Raw genomic sequence first — 18,751 nt, forward strand, 5'->3', positions numbered from 1 at the left:
GAGACACAATAAAAAGCCCAATCTTAAACCGTAGGCCAAAGGCCAGACTCAACACAAAAGAAAGAGACAACCCTCAGATCGAGTGATGAAAGCCCCCTGCACGAATAAAATTCAAAACTAAGCCTGCCACGGCAGCGTCATCCGTTAAAAGTGCAGGGAGAGTATCAGGCAGTGCAAACGTCTGCCTGAGTGCCGTTAGAAGTGGACAGTCCAACAAGATGTGGACCACTGTCAATGCTGAACCACAGCGAGAGAGAGAGGTGGGTCCTCACGGCGCAATAAATAACAGTGCGTCAGCCAGGTGTGGCCAATGCGCAGCCAGCAGAGTACAATAGAGTCCTTGCGAGAAGCCCGCAAGGAGAAGCGCCATGCACCCGTAGTCTCCTTGACGATCCGAAGTTTGTTGGGTGAAGGCAGGGTGCGCCATTCATCACCCTAGATACCAAGGGCCTTCATCCGCAAAAGTGAACGGAGATCACACTCCGAAAGGCCAATCTCCAAAGCCGGTGCACCGACAGCCAGTTTGGCCAGCGTGTCAACACGTACATTACCCGGAATGCCGAATGACCTGGGGCCCACATAAAAACCACGGAGCGGCCGCAACGGGCAAGAGTATGGATGGACTCCTGGATAGCCATCACCAGACGAGAGCGAGGAAAAGCACTGGTCGATAGCTAGTAAACCGCTCTGGGAGTGGCTACAGATAACGAAGTCACGTGAGCAGGAGCGGATATACTCAAGGGCGCGAGAGATGGCAACCAGCTCGGCAGTGAAAACACCGGCAATGAGCTTGTGGTACCTAATGGTTCGTTGCAAAATAATTCGATGTTGATGTGACAGACACGTAGAGTTTCTGGTACTGTAGAAATGAAATTTGAAATAAATCAACCACTCATTACGACCTGTCGACTATGGTGTCATGTGTATTTGAGCAGATAACCAATATCTGCAAAAGAAATCATGTGATAAAAACTCATCCTACAAAACTGACACACATTTCTTATAACATTGTTCGACATCTGTTCTGTTACTGAACAAAATCAAAGTATGGATGGCCGGACAGAGATCTGAACCATTGTTCTCTTGAAGACTTGATCAGTGTGCTAAACACTGTGCCACCTCGATTGGTTGCGCAAGAGTAAGAAATTAATAAGCAGCTCTCTGCAATAATAAACAATAGCGATGATAGCTCAGCTGTGGATCGTGGATCGTTAAAGACTATGTTGAAGAACGTCGCAAATTATCGGAATGCCCCCAAGCCTCCCAACCATTCAGTACAAACTACTGTTATATCATCGTTGTTCAGCATCGTCTCTATCATCTGCTGCATTTCCTCACTGCTAGCATGGTGGCTCCACACCCCCAGCGTTGCGATGTATCCTCTACCGCACTGCACGGCAATGTGTGTCTTTCGCAGACTTTAATCAGCTAGAACCCATCGCAGACAAGCCAAATACGTTCACAATTAATTCTGCAAGTTAACAATATGGTCACCCACTTTCAAGTGGATTTACGTATACCTGTTTCTCGCAGAAACCAAACAAACTACGTTCATTTGGATTCGCCTCAACTTATAGCATCGCACTATTGTCTGTTAACATAGGTGGCCACAATATATACATCCATATTTTTAATGGTTTACCATAAAAAGATTATTATTCTTGGTAGGTACAATTTCATATTCAGCCAATGAAAATAAATGCTCACATCGGAGCAGAGCCATTTGCGTTGTTTCGTTTTTTTTTCCACCACCTCCGACTCATCCCGTACTGTAGGATGATGTGAGTGCGCACCCTGGCTACATGACACCTCTGGGAAGCAACAGCCCCCTTTCCTCGAACACAATGTGAGCGGACGTCCAACTGAACCTTGCGGTTGTGTGGCGTTTTTAAGCCACAATTAACACCCAGTTGGTTAGAGATCAAATAAATACAACAAATAAAAAACTTACGCACAGCCAGTGTTCAACCCCCATTTCCCTCAGAGATTTGATGAAGAGATTTGTTGAAATGTTTACCCAGCTAAAATGAGGCGAATATCTAAGGAAATTTGTGGTAAGGTCTTATGGGACCAAATTACTTCGGTCATAGGTCCCTAAGCCTACACACCAATTATGCTAACTTACGCTATGGACAACACACACATCCATGCCCGAGGGAGTACTCGAACCTCCGACGGGGGAAGCCGCACGAACCGTAGCAAGGCGCCCCGACCGCGCGGCTACCCCGCGCGGTAAATATCTAAGATAGGCGAATGTGAATGAACGATCGAAGAAGGCTATGATAACGACATGCCTTATATCCATATCGATATGAGGTTTGCTATTCGTCTTGACAATGCGCCCGCTATAAATCAGAACAACTTATGAAAATGAAATAGATGAGCGATATCCACTCCCACGACAATACCGTCACGAAGAGCGCAAGGCAGAAACGTACGCAGAACTGGCAAACGCTCTTCCCACAGCTAAAAACAGCCACAATAATTTGTAGCAGTTTTTCAATCTAATGTCGAGTAACTTATTCTGAGCAAGGGTGGCCTACAGACTAAACAGCAGTTCTTTCTATAATCGACCGTTTACCTAAACCTTCGAATTAGAGGGAACTACAATCGTTTCTCGAAAAAATTATTTACACTACTGGCCATTAAAATTGCTACACCAAGAAGAAATGCAGATGATAAACGGGTATTCATTGGACAAATGTATTATACTAGAACTGACATGTGATTACATTTTCACGCAGTTTTGGTGCATAGATCCTGAGAAATCAGTACCCAGAACAACCTCTGGCCGTAATAACGGCCTTGATACGCCTGGGCATTGAGTCAAACAGAGCTTGGATGGCGTTTACAGGTACAGCTGCCCACGCAGCCTCAACACGAAACCACAGTTCATCAAGAGTAGTGACTGGCGTTTTGTGATGAGCCAGCTGCTCGGGCACCATTGATCAGACGTTTTCAGTTGGTGAGAGTTCTGGAGAATGTGCTGGCCAGGGCAACACTCGAACATTTTCTGCATCCAGAAAGGCCCGTACAGGACCTGCAACATGCGGTCGTGCATTATCCTGCTGAAATGTAGGGTTTCGCAGGGATCGAATGAAGGGTAGAGCCACGGGTCGTAACACATCTGAAATGTAACGTCCACTGTTCAAAGTGCCGTCAGTGCGAACAAGAGGTGACCGAGACGTGTAAACAATGGCACCCCATACCATCACGCCGGGTGACACACCAGTATGGCGATGACCAATACACGTTTCCAATATGCGTTCACCGCAATGTCGCCAATCACGGATGCGACCATCATGATGCTGTGAACAGAACCGGGATTTTCGAAAAAATGACGTTTTGCCATTAGTGCACCCAGGTTAGTCGTTGAGTACACCATCGTAGGCGCTCCTGTCTGTGATGCAGCGTCAAGGGTAACAGCAGCCATGGTCTGCGAGATGCAAACGTCATCAAACTGTTCGTGCAGATGGTTGTTGTCTTGCAAACGTCCCCATCTGTTGACTCAGGGATCGAGATGTGGCTGCACGATCCGTTACATCCATGCGGATAAGATGCCTGTCATCTCGACTGCTAGTGATACGAGGCAATTGGGATCCAGCACAGCGTTCCGTATTACCCTCATGAACCCACCGATTCCATATCTTGCTGACAGTCATTGGATCTCGACCAACTCGAGCAGCAATGTCGCGATACGATAAACCGCAATCGCGATAGGCTATAATCGGACCTTTATCGAAGTCGGAAACATGATGGTACGCATTTTTCCTCCTTACACGAGGCATCACAACAACGTTTCACCAGGGAACGCCGGTCAACTGCTGTTTGTGTATGAGAAATCGGTTGGAAACTTTCGTCATGTCCGGACGTTATAGGTGTCGCCACTGGCGCCAACCTTGTGTGAATGGTCTGAAAAGCTAATCATTTGCATATCACAGCATCTTCTTCCTGTCGGTTAAATTTCGCGTCTGTAGCACATCTTCGTGGTTTAGCAATTTTAATGGTCAGTAGTGTAGTTCCTCTGTGCAACAGATAAAACTGGTTAATGCGTGGTGTTCTACTTCTCGGCAGCACGATGAAAGCTTGATCAAGCATCACTCATATTTGTCAGCGAACATAGACTGCAAAGAACACCTTGTCAGTGCTCAGAGCGTGGGCAGAGTAGTGGTAAGGACCACCGCCACAGTTGTTCGTCCCAAGGCGCCCCTCGAGTTCACATTGGCGAGCCATGTGACCACACTTTGACATCATTGGGCTGGCTCTTCAGCCAGTTCGTTTTACAGTAGTGGATGCACTACCAAAGATTAATTTCAATGTTCGTATGAGTTCCACCACAACAATGACTCCTGATGAGCCGCGCGGAGCGGCCGCGCGGTTAGAGGCGTCATGTCACTGACTGCGCGGCCACTCACGCCGGAGGTTCGAGTCCTCCCTCGGGCATGTGTGTGTTTGTGTGTTGTTCTTAGCATAAGTTAGTTTAAGCAGTGTGTAAGTCTAGGGACCGATGACCTCAGCAGTTTGGTCCCTTAGGAATTCTCAAACATTTGAACATTTTTTTGACTCCTGATAATGTTGACAAAAAATTTAACGATCGACGGGATTTCATGCTCTTCGGAGTCCAACAACGAGACGACGCTTACATCACAACAAATCGCTAACGATTGCACCTATAACGACATCGACCACTTGACGACGCCCCCTTATTACACAGTATTTAATAATGATATTGACAGGATAACGCAGTCATTCAAGAAGCATATAACGAAGGCAGTACCTCTACACAGCTTTTAAGCACGTGTTGGGTGACGCTGGTGAGAAGTCACAGCCTAGCGGCCATTGCATCAGTCTATAAAGGCACATTTGCATGCCGAGCGTGAGTTTCCTCGGAAACGCGAAATATTAATTAAATAAATAATCAGTGACAAATAAATAAAGCCTATGGCACACAACTGCAGCGCTGTGTCGCTGATAAAACAAAAGCACAATTACGTTACTCTTATGTTTGATTAAGAAAAGGAGAGAGCTCTGGTAGAAGTGGTGCGAGAAGCACGTATTTTATTCTATTGTCTGGCACACCGCCATATTTCATGTTATAAAAGAATACTGCGAGTTGCAACCAGACTAGGCACTCGATTCTGTAAAGAATTTATATTTATAAAAGTAAGTAGGATTATGAACTGTAGGCTTATTCATTGAATATATCTGATTTAACTAACTGTGTAACTTATTTATGTTTAGTAGACAATCACCTCTGTACGACGTATTGGCATGGCTGGCAAATTATTGAAATATTGAGATTTAGATTATGAGTCCGCACCTACCGCAGCAGTCTTTGGAAACGATTTATTTACGAAGTCCGATTATTTCAGTTTTATTTCACGGTCAACTACGAGTAACATTGCCTTTACGAGAAAGCCATTGTCAAGCGTCTGATACCGAATAATTAAACGTCCACGTTCCAGATAAGCAAATATTTATTACAATTACAATCACAATCACCATCATACAGATAGAATAAAATTAATATTTAAACAATATTTTTTATTTTATTTATTTTATATTGGCGACCGTGACAGGACTTGTTATTTTGTCATTTGTTACATTGTTCTCTTTGTTTCATGTGAAAAATCAACTTTCTGGACCTGGACGTGAATGTATGAGAGATAACAAAAAATCTGAAGATATTTTCCAATTCTAAAATTTTGCGGGAAGACGCAATGAAACTTCCAGCAAAATAAGGTAAGACGCAGCATCTTTGCATTAGCAGGCTTGACCAGATGTATAATTCAGTGTATTAGCTTTTCAGTAGATTCTGTAGTGTTTCTTTCGCGCATAACAGTTTTCAGTGATAAATTTCATTCTCAGTACTTTTCCTTAAACAATAACGTATGCAACAATACCAATACACGAGTGTACAATATGGCCGACTTCTGTACGATACGTAGTAACATGGACAGCAGCCATTACCAATAATCTCAAATTCAGTTTATATTTTTAAATTAACAGACAGCCATTGTTGCTACGAGCGATTCATGCTCAACTGCATTTTATTTTAAAATCAGTGTCAAATATTTTCTTGAAACATATACATGACGTGTGGCATGGTAATAACTAGAAATCAATACGCAAAAATGGAACAGCAAAGACGTACTATTCAGACGCAATCCGACTCGGACGAGAGACAAATGTTAGAAAATGACTTTACGACAGCAACCGGTAGTGACGATTTATCAAACATTGACGCAAGTGTTGACGGAAATTTTGGCAATAGGCCGTCCACTACAAAAATTTCAAAGTCTCAGTCAGAGCCCATGTTGATGCATGACGTCACGTCTAATGACGCGACGGGGGCACAGACCTTGCAAACAGTAAACATTGCCGACATGTTACAAATGCTAATGAAACAAAACGCAGAAAATATGGCATACATAAGGAAACAGAACGCCGAAAGCATGGCAACCTTACAGACACAAAATGACGCAATTAAATCTGACCTCATAGCACTCATTTAAATCTGACCTCATAGCGCTCAAGACAGGTAATGACACTTTATGTAAACGTGTGGAACTTATAGACGCCACACTGACCAAACAGATGACTGAACTCAGTACTAAATTTTCCCAGCTTAATACGAGACAAGAAAAGACTACAACTGACGTAGCACTTTTACAGACACAAGTAAAAAACCTTAATGTCACGTGTGAAGTTCTTACTGAACAAATTCAAACATATCCTTCAGTACATGACAACCTTGAAAAACGATCAGTGGATAGAACCATTACCTAAGTTGTCAGACAAGGAAATCACACCTGAACAAAAAATAAAAGAAGTATTGACTACGCTGACACATCACGCACAGATACGAAACAAACATCACAGAAACATAATAAAAAGAAAACAAAAATTCGAGGTAGGAATGCTTGTACTACTTCGTACTCATCATAAATCTGTAGCACTCAAACGACGCAACGCTAAGTGGCGTCTGCTATATGAAGGACCTTATATAATTGTTAACATACCGCATCCTGGTGCGTATCTGTTACAACATCGTAGAACTAACAAAATTATTGGGCTATACGCACACCGAGATCTTAGAGCATTTCATGCTGAATAATGTCAAAGTCATACCCATCAAAAAAATTGCTAAGCAACTCGAAAAACTCTGTTGTTACAACACAGATAATAAGTAGTGTAGAAATTTTCATTTCAGCGGTTCCAGAGTCGCAGTTGAAGGCAGAAGAACTCTTCTTTCAGCGCGCGCCACCACCTGGAAGACGGAATATCAAAATAAAATTTATGATTACGTAGCAGTGAATGATATATTAATTTTTCACGGAACATTTGTTATTGTAGGTACCACTGACTTGGTATGACACCTGACGAACCGACAGACGTCATCTGTGAAGCGATCTTTTACTTTGAGAAATAGATTAGACGCACATCTCTCAACACGAAAAGCATCTATCAGTAGTCAAGGCCACACAGACACTCTACACACACGCACAAAACGCGAGGAATCGAACATTTTCTCTCTCTTACTATTTTGAATATTTATTGAGTAGTGAAAACGCCTGGTCTTGCCTACTGATGTAATGAATGTTGTGTCTAACCTATCTTAATTTCAGATGACATCACAAAAAACATCGATAATATCCCAGCAAAACCGCTAAAGAGGATGTAAATATCGACAATTCATGTAATCAAACGTGACACAATGTAATAACCTATAGCTATGTAATGATGATGTAAACATGTTTATGTGCAACTATATTATGTTTATGCTAAGAAAATATGTGACGTGTGTATGTATAATTACTTATTTTTTTAATTGATGTATCATGTAACTGTTACTATGTAAAAATTTGAACAAAACGAGTGCCAAAAAGACATTGCATAGTGAACCTCTGTTCACGGACATTAACGAACATTACTAACTCTGCAACTACGCAGAAACCTATGTGAAGGAAACGGTTAATGCCATTCATTATGCATCGTACCTATGTAAACGCGATGAACGATTTCTTTGATTAATAACTACGAACATTTAGGTGAGCTATATTCAGCAAAAAACTGAAAATGTGAAGTGCATAATTCGTGCATCGTCTAGAGACATTACTACAGTACCTAACTTCAAGATGTTAACTGGATTAAATGGACACATAGTGCCTGTCCAGAAAACAACACGACGGGTGGAAGAATTTTGGTTGGAACTTCAGGGAATGAAATGTTCTCGAAATGTGACGGACACTCTTACCTGGACTGTCCAAGGATCGACGCCAGCTATGTGCCGTCCGAGGTTCTGCAACCAAGCTTCCACGGAATGTAAAAAACGAACTGCACGTGGACCAATTACTCGACGGGTCACGTCTGATCTGTAATAAGCAATGCTTTTAGTCACAACGAACTGCATCACAACGACTATAATGGAAATGGGAAATGGACACGCTTGTGTATTAATCACGTTGTTATACAACGATGTTACTGTGATCAAAAAAACTTTACCACGACGATACTAACCTGTAAAAAAAAATTATTGTGCAGCAGATGAATATGAACTGTAATAACGACACGATGTGTATAGGTCAATGCACCTGAAACATACGGACATTTTTCTTTGAAGTATTTCAAAACAATACTATGTAACTAAGAACATTCAACAATCTAAGTTGTATTGTGTTATAACAAATATTGTAAATTTAAAACTGAGTTACCTGTCATAGAATGTAGTCTTCATATGTAATCTTGGTTGAATATTTTCTTTGTGTAACGACTGAGAAACGCGCGCACACGAACAATATGAACTGCAATACTATGCCGCGTGATCTAACTGTATGATATAACGGCAGTGCCGGAGTCACACAGACGCTTCTGCGCATGCGCGCACTCTATCTGCCAACATAAGAACTTTTACGGCGCACCCGCGTCATTCAAATTTTGTATATAATGTGTATAATGTAAGTCATGTAAATAGTTGTAGATAACTTAGATTTTCTTGTGCCTTTAGGTGAATTGCTCGCCTGCATGTGTGTCCTTTCGCCTCGCAATTCAGGGGGCAATATAAAGGCACATTTGCATGCCGAGCGTGAGTTTCCTCGGAAACGCGAAATATTAATTAAATAAATAATCAGTGACAAATAAATAAAGCCTATGGCACACAACTGCAGCGCTGTGTCGCTGATAAAACAAAAGCACAATTACGTTACTCTTATGTTTGATTAAGAAAAGGAGAGAGCTCTGGTAGAAGTGGTGCGAGAAGCACGTATTTTATTCTATTGTCTGGCACACCGCCATATTTCATGTTATAAAAGAATACTGCGAGTTGCAACCAGACTAGGCACTCGATTCTGTAAAGAATTTATATTTATAAAAGTAAGTAGGATTATGAACTGTAGGCTTATTCATTGAATATATCTGATTTAACTAACTGTGTAACTTATTTATGTTTAGTAGACAATCACCTCTGTACGACGTATTGGCATGGCTGGCAAATTATTGAAATATTGAGATTTAGATTATGAGTCCGCACCTACCGCAGCAGTCTTTGGAAACGATTTATTTACGAAGTCCGATTACTTCAGTTTTATTTCACGGTCAACTACGAGTAACATTGCCTTTATGAGAAAGCCATTGTCAAGCGTCTGATACCGAATAATTAAACGTCCACGTTCCAGATAAGCAAATATTTATTACAATTACAATCACAATCACCATCATACAGATAGAATAAAATTAATATTTAAACAATATTTTTATTTTATTTATTTTATAAGTCCTCCCTGGGGTGGTTGTCACCTTGGGGCCTGGTCTAACATTAACACATACGACACAGCCCCCTGACTATCTCGCTCTACTCGACCAGCAAGCCAGAGGGGCGTCGCATGGATAGATTCCGTGATCAGCACTACGGAACAACAGAACGACAGCACGAGTGACTCCTCATATACGTTATTCACGGACAGTATAGAATGCTCTGATCCTGTCGTATTCGATTGGCTTTCGCCCTTCTGGAGGTTATTTGAGAGCATGCTGTCCAGGCATTACATACACGTATCAAGGTGAATGTAGCCTTCGATATTCCTACTGCGTTAATAAGTCTTTCTACTCGGTACTCGTATATTGTTTATTCCCACTCGTAGACTCTGCATGTATTTTCATCGTGCGTATACCCTTCGTTACCGGAACTCCCGAACACACACTTCTTCGCACCAGCTCTTTTCCGATGAATAATAATCGCACTCGATATCCATTTATAATTTCTCATAAAAGGCAAGTAATTTGGATGATATTCCACACGATCGTATCTTTGTTTCCTGAATACAGTGTTCTGTGGTAGTAAAGAACACTGACAAGGAAGAATCAGTTAGTTTACTTACGTGTACGACCTTTAAAGCAAAATGTGTGAACACAAAGAGGTAATTACATAAAGAAAGTCTTATTTTTAAAGGAAACCACTGTTGTAATCGAAGTGAGGATGTTTTCTAATAACAATGAATCTGTTCCTCAACAATGGGATCACTATACGTAGGGGAACAGCACAGCTGGTAGTGTGGAAGCTTCTTGGCTGCTGCATTCGTCTATTTGTTGGTCTGAACATCGACGTGAGTTGCTACCTCGCAGAAAATTTGCTTCCTTTTTCTGCGTTCTGCAGGGGGAGTGAGTGTACTGATCTTGTAGAGTCATTTTTCCGCTGGGTACTTGCAATGAAGCGTATTCAGAGAGTCGGAGCAGATGGGAAGTTTCGTAGACCTAGTAAACCTCCTTTTCTCCATGGCCGTGAAGTTCATATCTACCTCCACTCTTTTGGTGACAATAGCTTGACGATCTGAAAAAGGCAAACCACAGGGGAGCCAAACGCTCTCTCCACGGTGCAGTGTAAACCGGCATGGTAATACACTAAGGTGACAAAAGTATGGTGGAACTGTCATTTGTACTCAGACGGTGCTTGTGAAAAGGTTTCCGACGTGACTATAGACGCACGACGGGAATTAACAGACTTCGAACACGTAATGACAGTTGGAGCTAAACGCATGGGACATGGCATTTCAGAAATTTTTAGGGAATTCAGTATTCTGAGATCCACAGTACTCTCAGAATGTGCTGAGAATAGCAAATTTCAGTCGTTACCTCTCGTCGGCGATAACGCAGTGACCGACGACCTTCATTTAACGACCGAGAGCAGCGGTGTTTGCGTAGAGTTGTCAGTGCTAACGGACAAGCAACACTGCAGAAAGTAATCGCAGAAATGAATGTGAGACGTGCGACGAACGCATCCGATAGGATAGCGTGGCGAAATTTGGCATTAATGGGCTATGGAAGCAGACGACCGACGTGACTGCCTCTGCTAAGAGAACGAAATTGCCTGCAGCGCCTCTCGTGGGCTCATGACGACATCGATTGGATCCTAGACGGCTGTAAAACCGTGGCCTGGTCAGATTTCAGTTGGTTTTCTGATGGTGGGGTGCGAGTGTGGCACAGACCCCACGAAACCATGGACCCAAGTTGTCAACAAGACACTGTACATGCTGGTGGTGGCCCCATATTAGTGTGGGCTGTGTTTACATGGAACAGACTGGGTTCTCTTGTCCAACGCAATCGATCATTGACTAGAAATGGTTATGTTCGGCTACGGAGACCGTTTGCAGCCTTTCGTGGACTTTACGTTCCCATACAACGACAGAATTTTTGTTAAAGACAATGGGCCATGCCACCGGGCCACAGTTGTTCGCAGTTGTATTGAAGAACATTGTAGACAGTTCGAGCCAACGATCTGGCCATCCAGACCGCCCGACATGACTCCCATCGAACATTTATGGGCCATAATCGAGAGGTCAGTTCGCGCACAAAATCCTGTTCCAGCAGCACTTTCGCAATTATGGATGGCTCAGTGTTTCTGCAGGGGACTTCCAACGACTTGTCGAGTCCATGGCACATCGAGTTGCTGAACTATTCCGGGAAAAATGATGTCCTGCACGATATTAGCAGGTATCCCATGAATTCTGTCTCAGCATATACTCGTAGTGGTCCCTTAAAATCATAGGAATGCGAGGTGTAATAGTGATGCTTTAGTAGTTGCAGGAGTAAGACATGCAGTACTCTCTGACTTCACGCAGACCGCTGCTGAAGGAGATCAGGCAGTCTGGAGAGACGCGGCTGGTGCTGGACTGCGACACGGACACGGTGCCCGAGGTGATGCGCCAGGCCGAGGAGATCAAGCTCATCGGCGTCTACCAGTCCTACCTCATCACCTCGCTGGTGAGTCACCGTTCCTCTTATTCTCTGATGTCATCACTGAGAATTTTTCTAATTTCTTCTCGTTCTGTGGAGCTGCCTTTCCCATTTCCACATTCCCATGTGGTGCAGGATATCAGTGGAAGGTGAGTTTTGCTGAAGGGATGTGCAAGTGTTGGTCCTGAACCAGCTGTAACTTAATTTTACGCTACTGGCCATTAAAATGGCTACACTAAGAAGCGTGGAATGTCAGATCCCTTAATCGGGCAGGTAGGTTAGAAAATTTAAAAAGCGAAATGGATAGGTTAAAGTTAGATATAGTGGGAATTAGTGAAGTTCGGTGGCAGGAGGAACAAGACTTTTGGTCAGGCGAATACAGGGTTATAAATACAAAGTCAAATAGGGGTAATGCAGGAGTAGGTTTAATAATGAATAGGAAAATAGGAATGCGGGTAAGCTACTACAAACAGCATAGTGAACGCATTATTGTGGCCAAGATAGATACGAAGCCCACACGTACTACAGTAGTACAAGTTTATATGCCAACTAGCTCTGCAGATGACGAAGAAATTGAAGAAATGTATGATGAAATAAAAGAAATTATTCAGATAGTGAAGGGAGACGAAAATTTAATAGTCATGGGTGACTGGAATTCGAGTGTAGGAAAAGGGAGATAAGGAAACGTAGTAGGTGAATATGGATTGGGGCTAAGAAATGAAAGAGGAAGCCGCCTGGTAGAATTTTGCACAGAGCACAACTTAATCATAGCTAACACTTGGTTTAAGAATCATGATAGAAGGTTGTATCCATGGAAGAACCCTGGAGATACTAAAAGGTATCAGATAGATTATATAATGGTACGACAGAGATTTAGCAACCAGGTTTTAAATTGTAAGACATTTCCAGGGGCAGATATGGACTCTGACCACAATCTATTGGTTATGACCTGTAGATTAAAACTGAAGAAACTGCAAAAAGGTGGGAATTTAAGGAGATGGGACCTGGATAAACTGAAAGAACCAGAGGTTGTACAGAGTTTCAGGGAGAACATAAGGGAACAATTGACAGGAATGGGGGAAAGAAATACAGTAGAAGAAGAATGGGTAGCTTTGAGGGATGAAGTAGTGAAGGCAGCAGAGGATCAAGTAGGTAAAAAGTCGAGGGCTAGTAGAAATCCTTGGGTAACAGAAGAAATATTGAATTTAATTGATGAAAGGAGAAAATATAAAAATGCAGTAAATGAAGCAGGCAAAAAGGAATAAAAACGTCTCAAAAATGAGATCGACAGGAAGTGCAAAATGGCTAAGCAGGGATGGCTAGATGACAAATGTAAGGATGTAGAGGCTTATCTCACTAGGGGTAAGATAGATACCGCCTACAGGAAAATTAAAGAGACCTTTGGAGATAAGAGAACCACTTGTATGAACATCAAGAGCTCAGATGGAAACCCAGTTCTAAGCAAAGAAGGGAAAGCAGAAAGGTGGAAGGAGTATATAGAGGGTCTATACAAGGGCGATGCACTTGAGGACAATATTATGGAAATGGAAGAGGATGTAGATGAAGATGAAATGGGAGATACGATACTGCGTGAAGAGTTTGACAGAGCACTGAAAGACCTGAGTCGAAACAAGGCCCCCGGAGTAGACAACATTCCATTGGAACTACTGACGGCCTTGGGAGAGCCAGTCCTGACAAAACTCTACCATCTGGTGAGCAAGATGTATGAAACAGGCGAAATACCCTCAGACTTCAAGAAGAATATAATAATTCCAATCCCAAAGAAAGCAGATGTTGACAGATGTGAAAATTACCGAACAATCAGTTTAATAAGCCACAGCTGCAAAATACTAACACGAATTCCTTACAGACGAATGGAAAAACTAGTAGAAGCTGACCTCGGGGATGATCAGTTTGGATTCCGTAGAAATGTTGGAACACGTGAGGCAATACTGACCTTACGACTTATCTTAGAAGAAAGATTAAGGAACGGCAAACCTACGTTTCTAGCATTTGTAGACTTAGAGAAAGCTTTTGACAATGTTGACTAGAATACTCTCTTTCAAATTCTAAAGGTGGCAGGGATAAAATACAGGGAGCGAAAGGCTATTTACAATTTGTACAGAAACCAGATGGCAGTTATAAGAGTCGAGGGGCATGAAAAGGAAGCAGTGGTTGGGAAGGGAGTGAGACAGGGTTGTAGCCTATCCCCGATGTTATTCAATCTGTATATTGAGCAAGCAGTAAAGGAAACGAAAGAAAAATTTGGAGTAGGTATTAAAATCCATGGAGAAGAAATAAAAACTTTGAGGTTCGCCGATGACATTGTAATTCTGTCAGAGACAGCAAAGGACTTGGAAGAGCAGTTGAACGGAATGGATGGTGTCTTAAAGGGAGTATATAAGATGAAAATCAACAAAATCAAAACGAGGATAATGGAATGTAGTCGAATTAAGTCGGGTGATGTTGAGGGTATTAGATTAGGAAATGAAACACTTAAAGTAGTAAAGGAGTTTTGCTATTTGGGGAGCAAAATAACTGATGATGGTCGAAGTAGAGAGGATATAAAATGTAGACTGGCAATGGCAAGGAAAGCGTTCCTGAAGAAGAGAAATTTGTTAACATCGAGTATAGATTTAAGTGTCAGGAAGTCATTTCTGAAAGTATTTGTATGGAGTGTAGCCATGTATGGAAGTGAAACATGGACGGTAAATAGTTTGGACAAGAAGAGAATAGAAGCTTTTGATATGTGGTGCTACAGAAGAATGCTGAAGATTAGATGGGTAGATGACATAACTAATGAGGAAGTATTGAATAGGATTGGTGAGAAGAGAAGTTTGTGGCACAACTTGACCAGAAGAAGGGATCGGTTGGTAGGACATGTTCTGAGGCATCAAGGGATCACCAATTTAGTATTGGAGGGCAGCGTGGAGGGTAAAAATCGTAGGGGGAGACCAAGAGATGAATACACTAAGCAGATTCAGAAGGATGTAGGTTGCAGTAGGTACTGGGAGATGAAGAAGCTTGCACAGGATAGAGTAGCATGGAGAGCTGCATCAAACCAGTCTCAGGACTGAAGACCACAACAACAACAACAACAAACAAGAAGAAATGCAGTGGATAAACGGGTATTCATTGGACAAATATACTAGAACTGATGTTATTACATTTTCACGCAATTTGGGTGCGTGTACAGGTACAGCTGCCCATGCAGCTTCAACACGATACCACAGCTCATCAAGAGTAGTGACTGGCGTATTGTGACGAGCCTGTTGCTCGGGCACCATTGACCAGGCGTTTTCAATTGGTGAGAGATCTGGAGAATGTGCTGGCCAAGGCAGCTGTCGAACATTTTCTGTATTCAGAAAGGCCCGTACAGGACCTGCAACATGCGGTCGTGCATTATGGTGCTGAAATGTAGGGTTTCGCAGGGATCGAATGAAGGGTAGAGCCACGGGTCGTAACACATCTGAAATGTAACGTCCACTGTTCAACGTGCCGTCAATGCGAACAAGAGGTGACCGAGACGTGTAACCAATGACACCCCATACCATCACGCCGGATGATACGCCAGTATGGCGATGACCAATACACGCTTCCAATGTGCGTTCACCGCGATGTCGCCAAACACAGATGCGATCATCATGATGCTGTAAACAGAACCTGGATTCATCCGAAAAAATGACGTTTTGTCATTCGTGCACCCAGGTTCGTCGTTGAGTACACCATCGTAGGCGCTCCTGTCTGTGATGCAGCGTCAAGGGTAACCGCAGCCATGGTCTCCGAGCTGATAGTCCATGCTGCTGCAAACGTCGTCGAACTGTTCGTGCAGATGGTTGTTGTCTTGCAAACGTCCCCATCTGTTGATTTAGGGATCGAGACGTGGCTGCAAGATCCGTTACAACCATGTGGATAAGATGACTGTGATCTCGACTGCTAGTGATATGAGACCGTTAGGATCCAGCACGGCGTTTCGTATTACCCTCCTGAACCCACCGATTCCATATTCTGCTAACAGTCATTGGATCTCGACCAACGCGAGCAGCAATGTCGCGATACGATAAACCGCAATCGCGATAGGCTACAATCCGACCTTTATCGAAGTCGGAAACGCGATGCTGCGCATTTCTCCTCCTTACACGAGGCATCACCAAAATGTTTCACCAGGCAACGCCGGTCAACTGCTGTTTGTGTATGAGAAATCGGCTGGAAACTTTCCTCATGTCAGCACGTTATAGGTGTTGCCACCGGCGCCAACCTTGTGTGAATGGTCTGAAAAGCTAATCATTTGCATATCACAGCATATTCTTCCTGTCGGTTAAATTTCGCGTCTGTAGCACGTCATCTTCGTGATTTAGCAATTTTAATGGCCAGTAGTGTATTAACGGTATGAAGTGTACAACTAATAGAGTGAATGCATATGACAAACAAACTTGGAGTTCGTGCTTAATTTTCCAAATGGCCTAACGTCTTGCGCAGTGACATAAATATTCGAGTAAATAAGCTTTCGCCCCGTAATAGCCTTCGGGCTATGATGAATATACAATCATGAAATCTTAACCTTGTATGGATACAGGATGTAACTAAATGCCCTTTACAGACTTTGAGGACACCAAAACAAGAAAGAAAAAATTGAGCTCTCATATGCACACTTTAAGAATTATGGGCACTTGTTCAATAGACGACATGTTTCACAGAAGCGAAATGCGTTCACCTTGGAAACTTCATTGCTGCGGGAAAAACAGCATCTGACAGAACCAAGCAAGCTTGAGGGTTAAGAGTAAAGTGGGCAATACTGTTGTCAAAAACCAGTACCGAGAGTGAATGGAACAAGATTGTTTCCACAAAGGATTCACAGTGCATACCGTAAACATTTACTCTGTGGTCCAGTCACATTAATGTGACCACCGCATATGTTCGCCGTTAACGTTCAAAAGCCATTCACACACGGCAGGTGGAAGCACTTGCACTGGAGCATGTCGGAGGGACGCGGAAAATAGTGCAGTCATCGGCGTAATGTGAAAACGGAGCGATTTATCTGACGTCCAGACGGGCATGATAATTGAGTTTCGGGCCAAAGGCGGAAGCATTTCCGAACCGGCTTAATTTGAAAAATATTCGGGTGCTGCTATGGCTAAAACAAACCCCACATGGCAAAACTGCGCTTTCACTGAGGAAACTGTGGTGGCAGTCGATGACATGGTTGAACGATGGCTGCGGAGGTGTGTACGGGCGAACAGACGTGGAACTACCCAAATGAACCAAGGAGCTACGAACAGCGTCTTCTGAACTACCGTTCAGCGAACGTTGCAGCGTATAGGCCTCCGCAGCACCTGGTTCATGCACCCATGTTGACTGCTGTTCATTGGCGACGAATGCTGGGCTGGAACTTGCGCACCAGTACCGCAAGATGGACGTCCACTGATTGGCGACAAGTGGCATTTTCGGATGAATCACATTTGATGCTCTGTCCGAAAGACGGCCGATGGCGTTTACGTTGGAAACATCTGGGAGCAAGGGGCACAGGCCAGAGGAGGAGCGGTATGATATGGGGAACGTTTTCGTGGAATTCCATGGGTGATCTCGTCGTTGTCGCTGGAAGGCACTGTGGATGTACGAAAGTATGCATCTATCACTGGTGACAGCATCTAGCCCCACGTGGAGGTTGTTGTTCATCGGCATGCTGGCATCTATCAGGAGGACAATGAAACATATCACACAGCTCTCAGCGTATGTGCGTGGTTCGAAGAGCACCAGGATGGGTTTACCGACTACCCTGGGCACCAGACTCCCTGGATGTAAACCCAATAGAATACCTGTGATACCACCTTGATCCGAATGTTCGTGCCATGAATTCTCTATCGAGTTCCACGGCCCTGGAGTCTACATGATTCCATATTCCTGTCAGAATATTCCAGAATTTCACTGACTCTCATCCTGAACGCCTCGCGCTGCAAAAACTGGTTACTCAGGCTTTTGACAGACGGTATATTAATGTGACTGGACAGTGTAAACTGGGACAAGAAGTCAAATGAAATTCAATTTATCTGTAATCAGTCACCGGTGATCATGGCTCCTTTACACCAAAACACCTAAATGTATCTGAACATCCTCCGAAATTGTGTTGGTAGATGTTGGGTTCACAGTAATGGTTCTACAACACTCCTATTCAGCTCGGTATGTTATGCTCTTGGAACAGTCTGTCGTTGGGTTCAACGATGTGTAGACAAAAATGGCAGCTCATTTAGCATACTATCAGTTTTGTTGTCCTACGAATTTACTTAACAATCATATACACTCCTGGAAATGGAAAAAAGAACACATTGACACCGGTGTGTCAGACCCACCATACTTGCTCCGGACACTGCGAGAGGGCTGTACAAGCAATGATCACACGCACGGCACAGCGGACACACCAGGAACCGCGGTGTTGGCCGTCGAATGGCGCTAGCTGCGCAGCATTTGTGCACCGCCGCCGTCAGTGTCAGCCAGTTTGCCGTGGCATACGGAGCTCCATCGCAGT

At 43.3% G+C, this 18,751-nt stretch overlaps 1 protein-coding gene across 1 annotated transcript in view; it reads left to right on the top strand.

The window, feature by feature from the left end:
- The window catches only part of LOC126162131 (glutamate receptor ionotropic, kainate 2-like), a 224,684-nt gene that overhangs the window by 86,875 nt on the left and 119,058 nt on the right, over positions 1–18,751 (top strand). The window contains exon 6 of the mRNA XM_049918425.1: positions 12,114–12,255. Within this exon, the coding sequence (XP_049774382.1) occupies positions 12,114–12,255 (142 nt within the window). The remainder of the gene's footprint in view (positions 1–12,113; positions 12,256–18,751) is intronic.

This window comes from Schistocerca cancellata, chromosome 2, assembly GCF_023864275.1.
Source record: "Schistocerca cancellata isolate TAMUIC-IGC-003103 chromosome 2, iqSchCanc2.1, whole genome shotgun sequence".
NCBI lineage: Eukaryota > Metazoa > Arthropoda > Insecta > Orthoptera > Acrididae > Schistocerca > Schistocerca cancellata.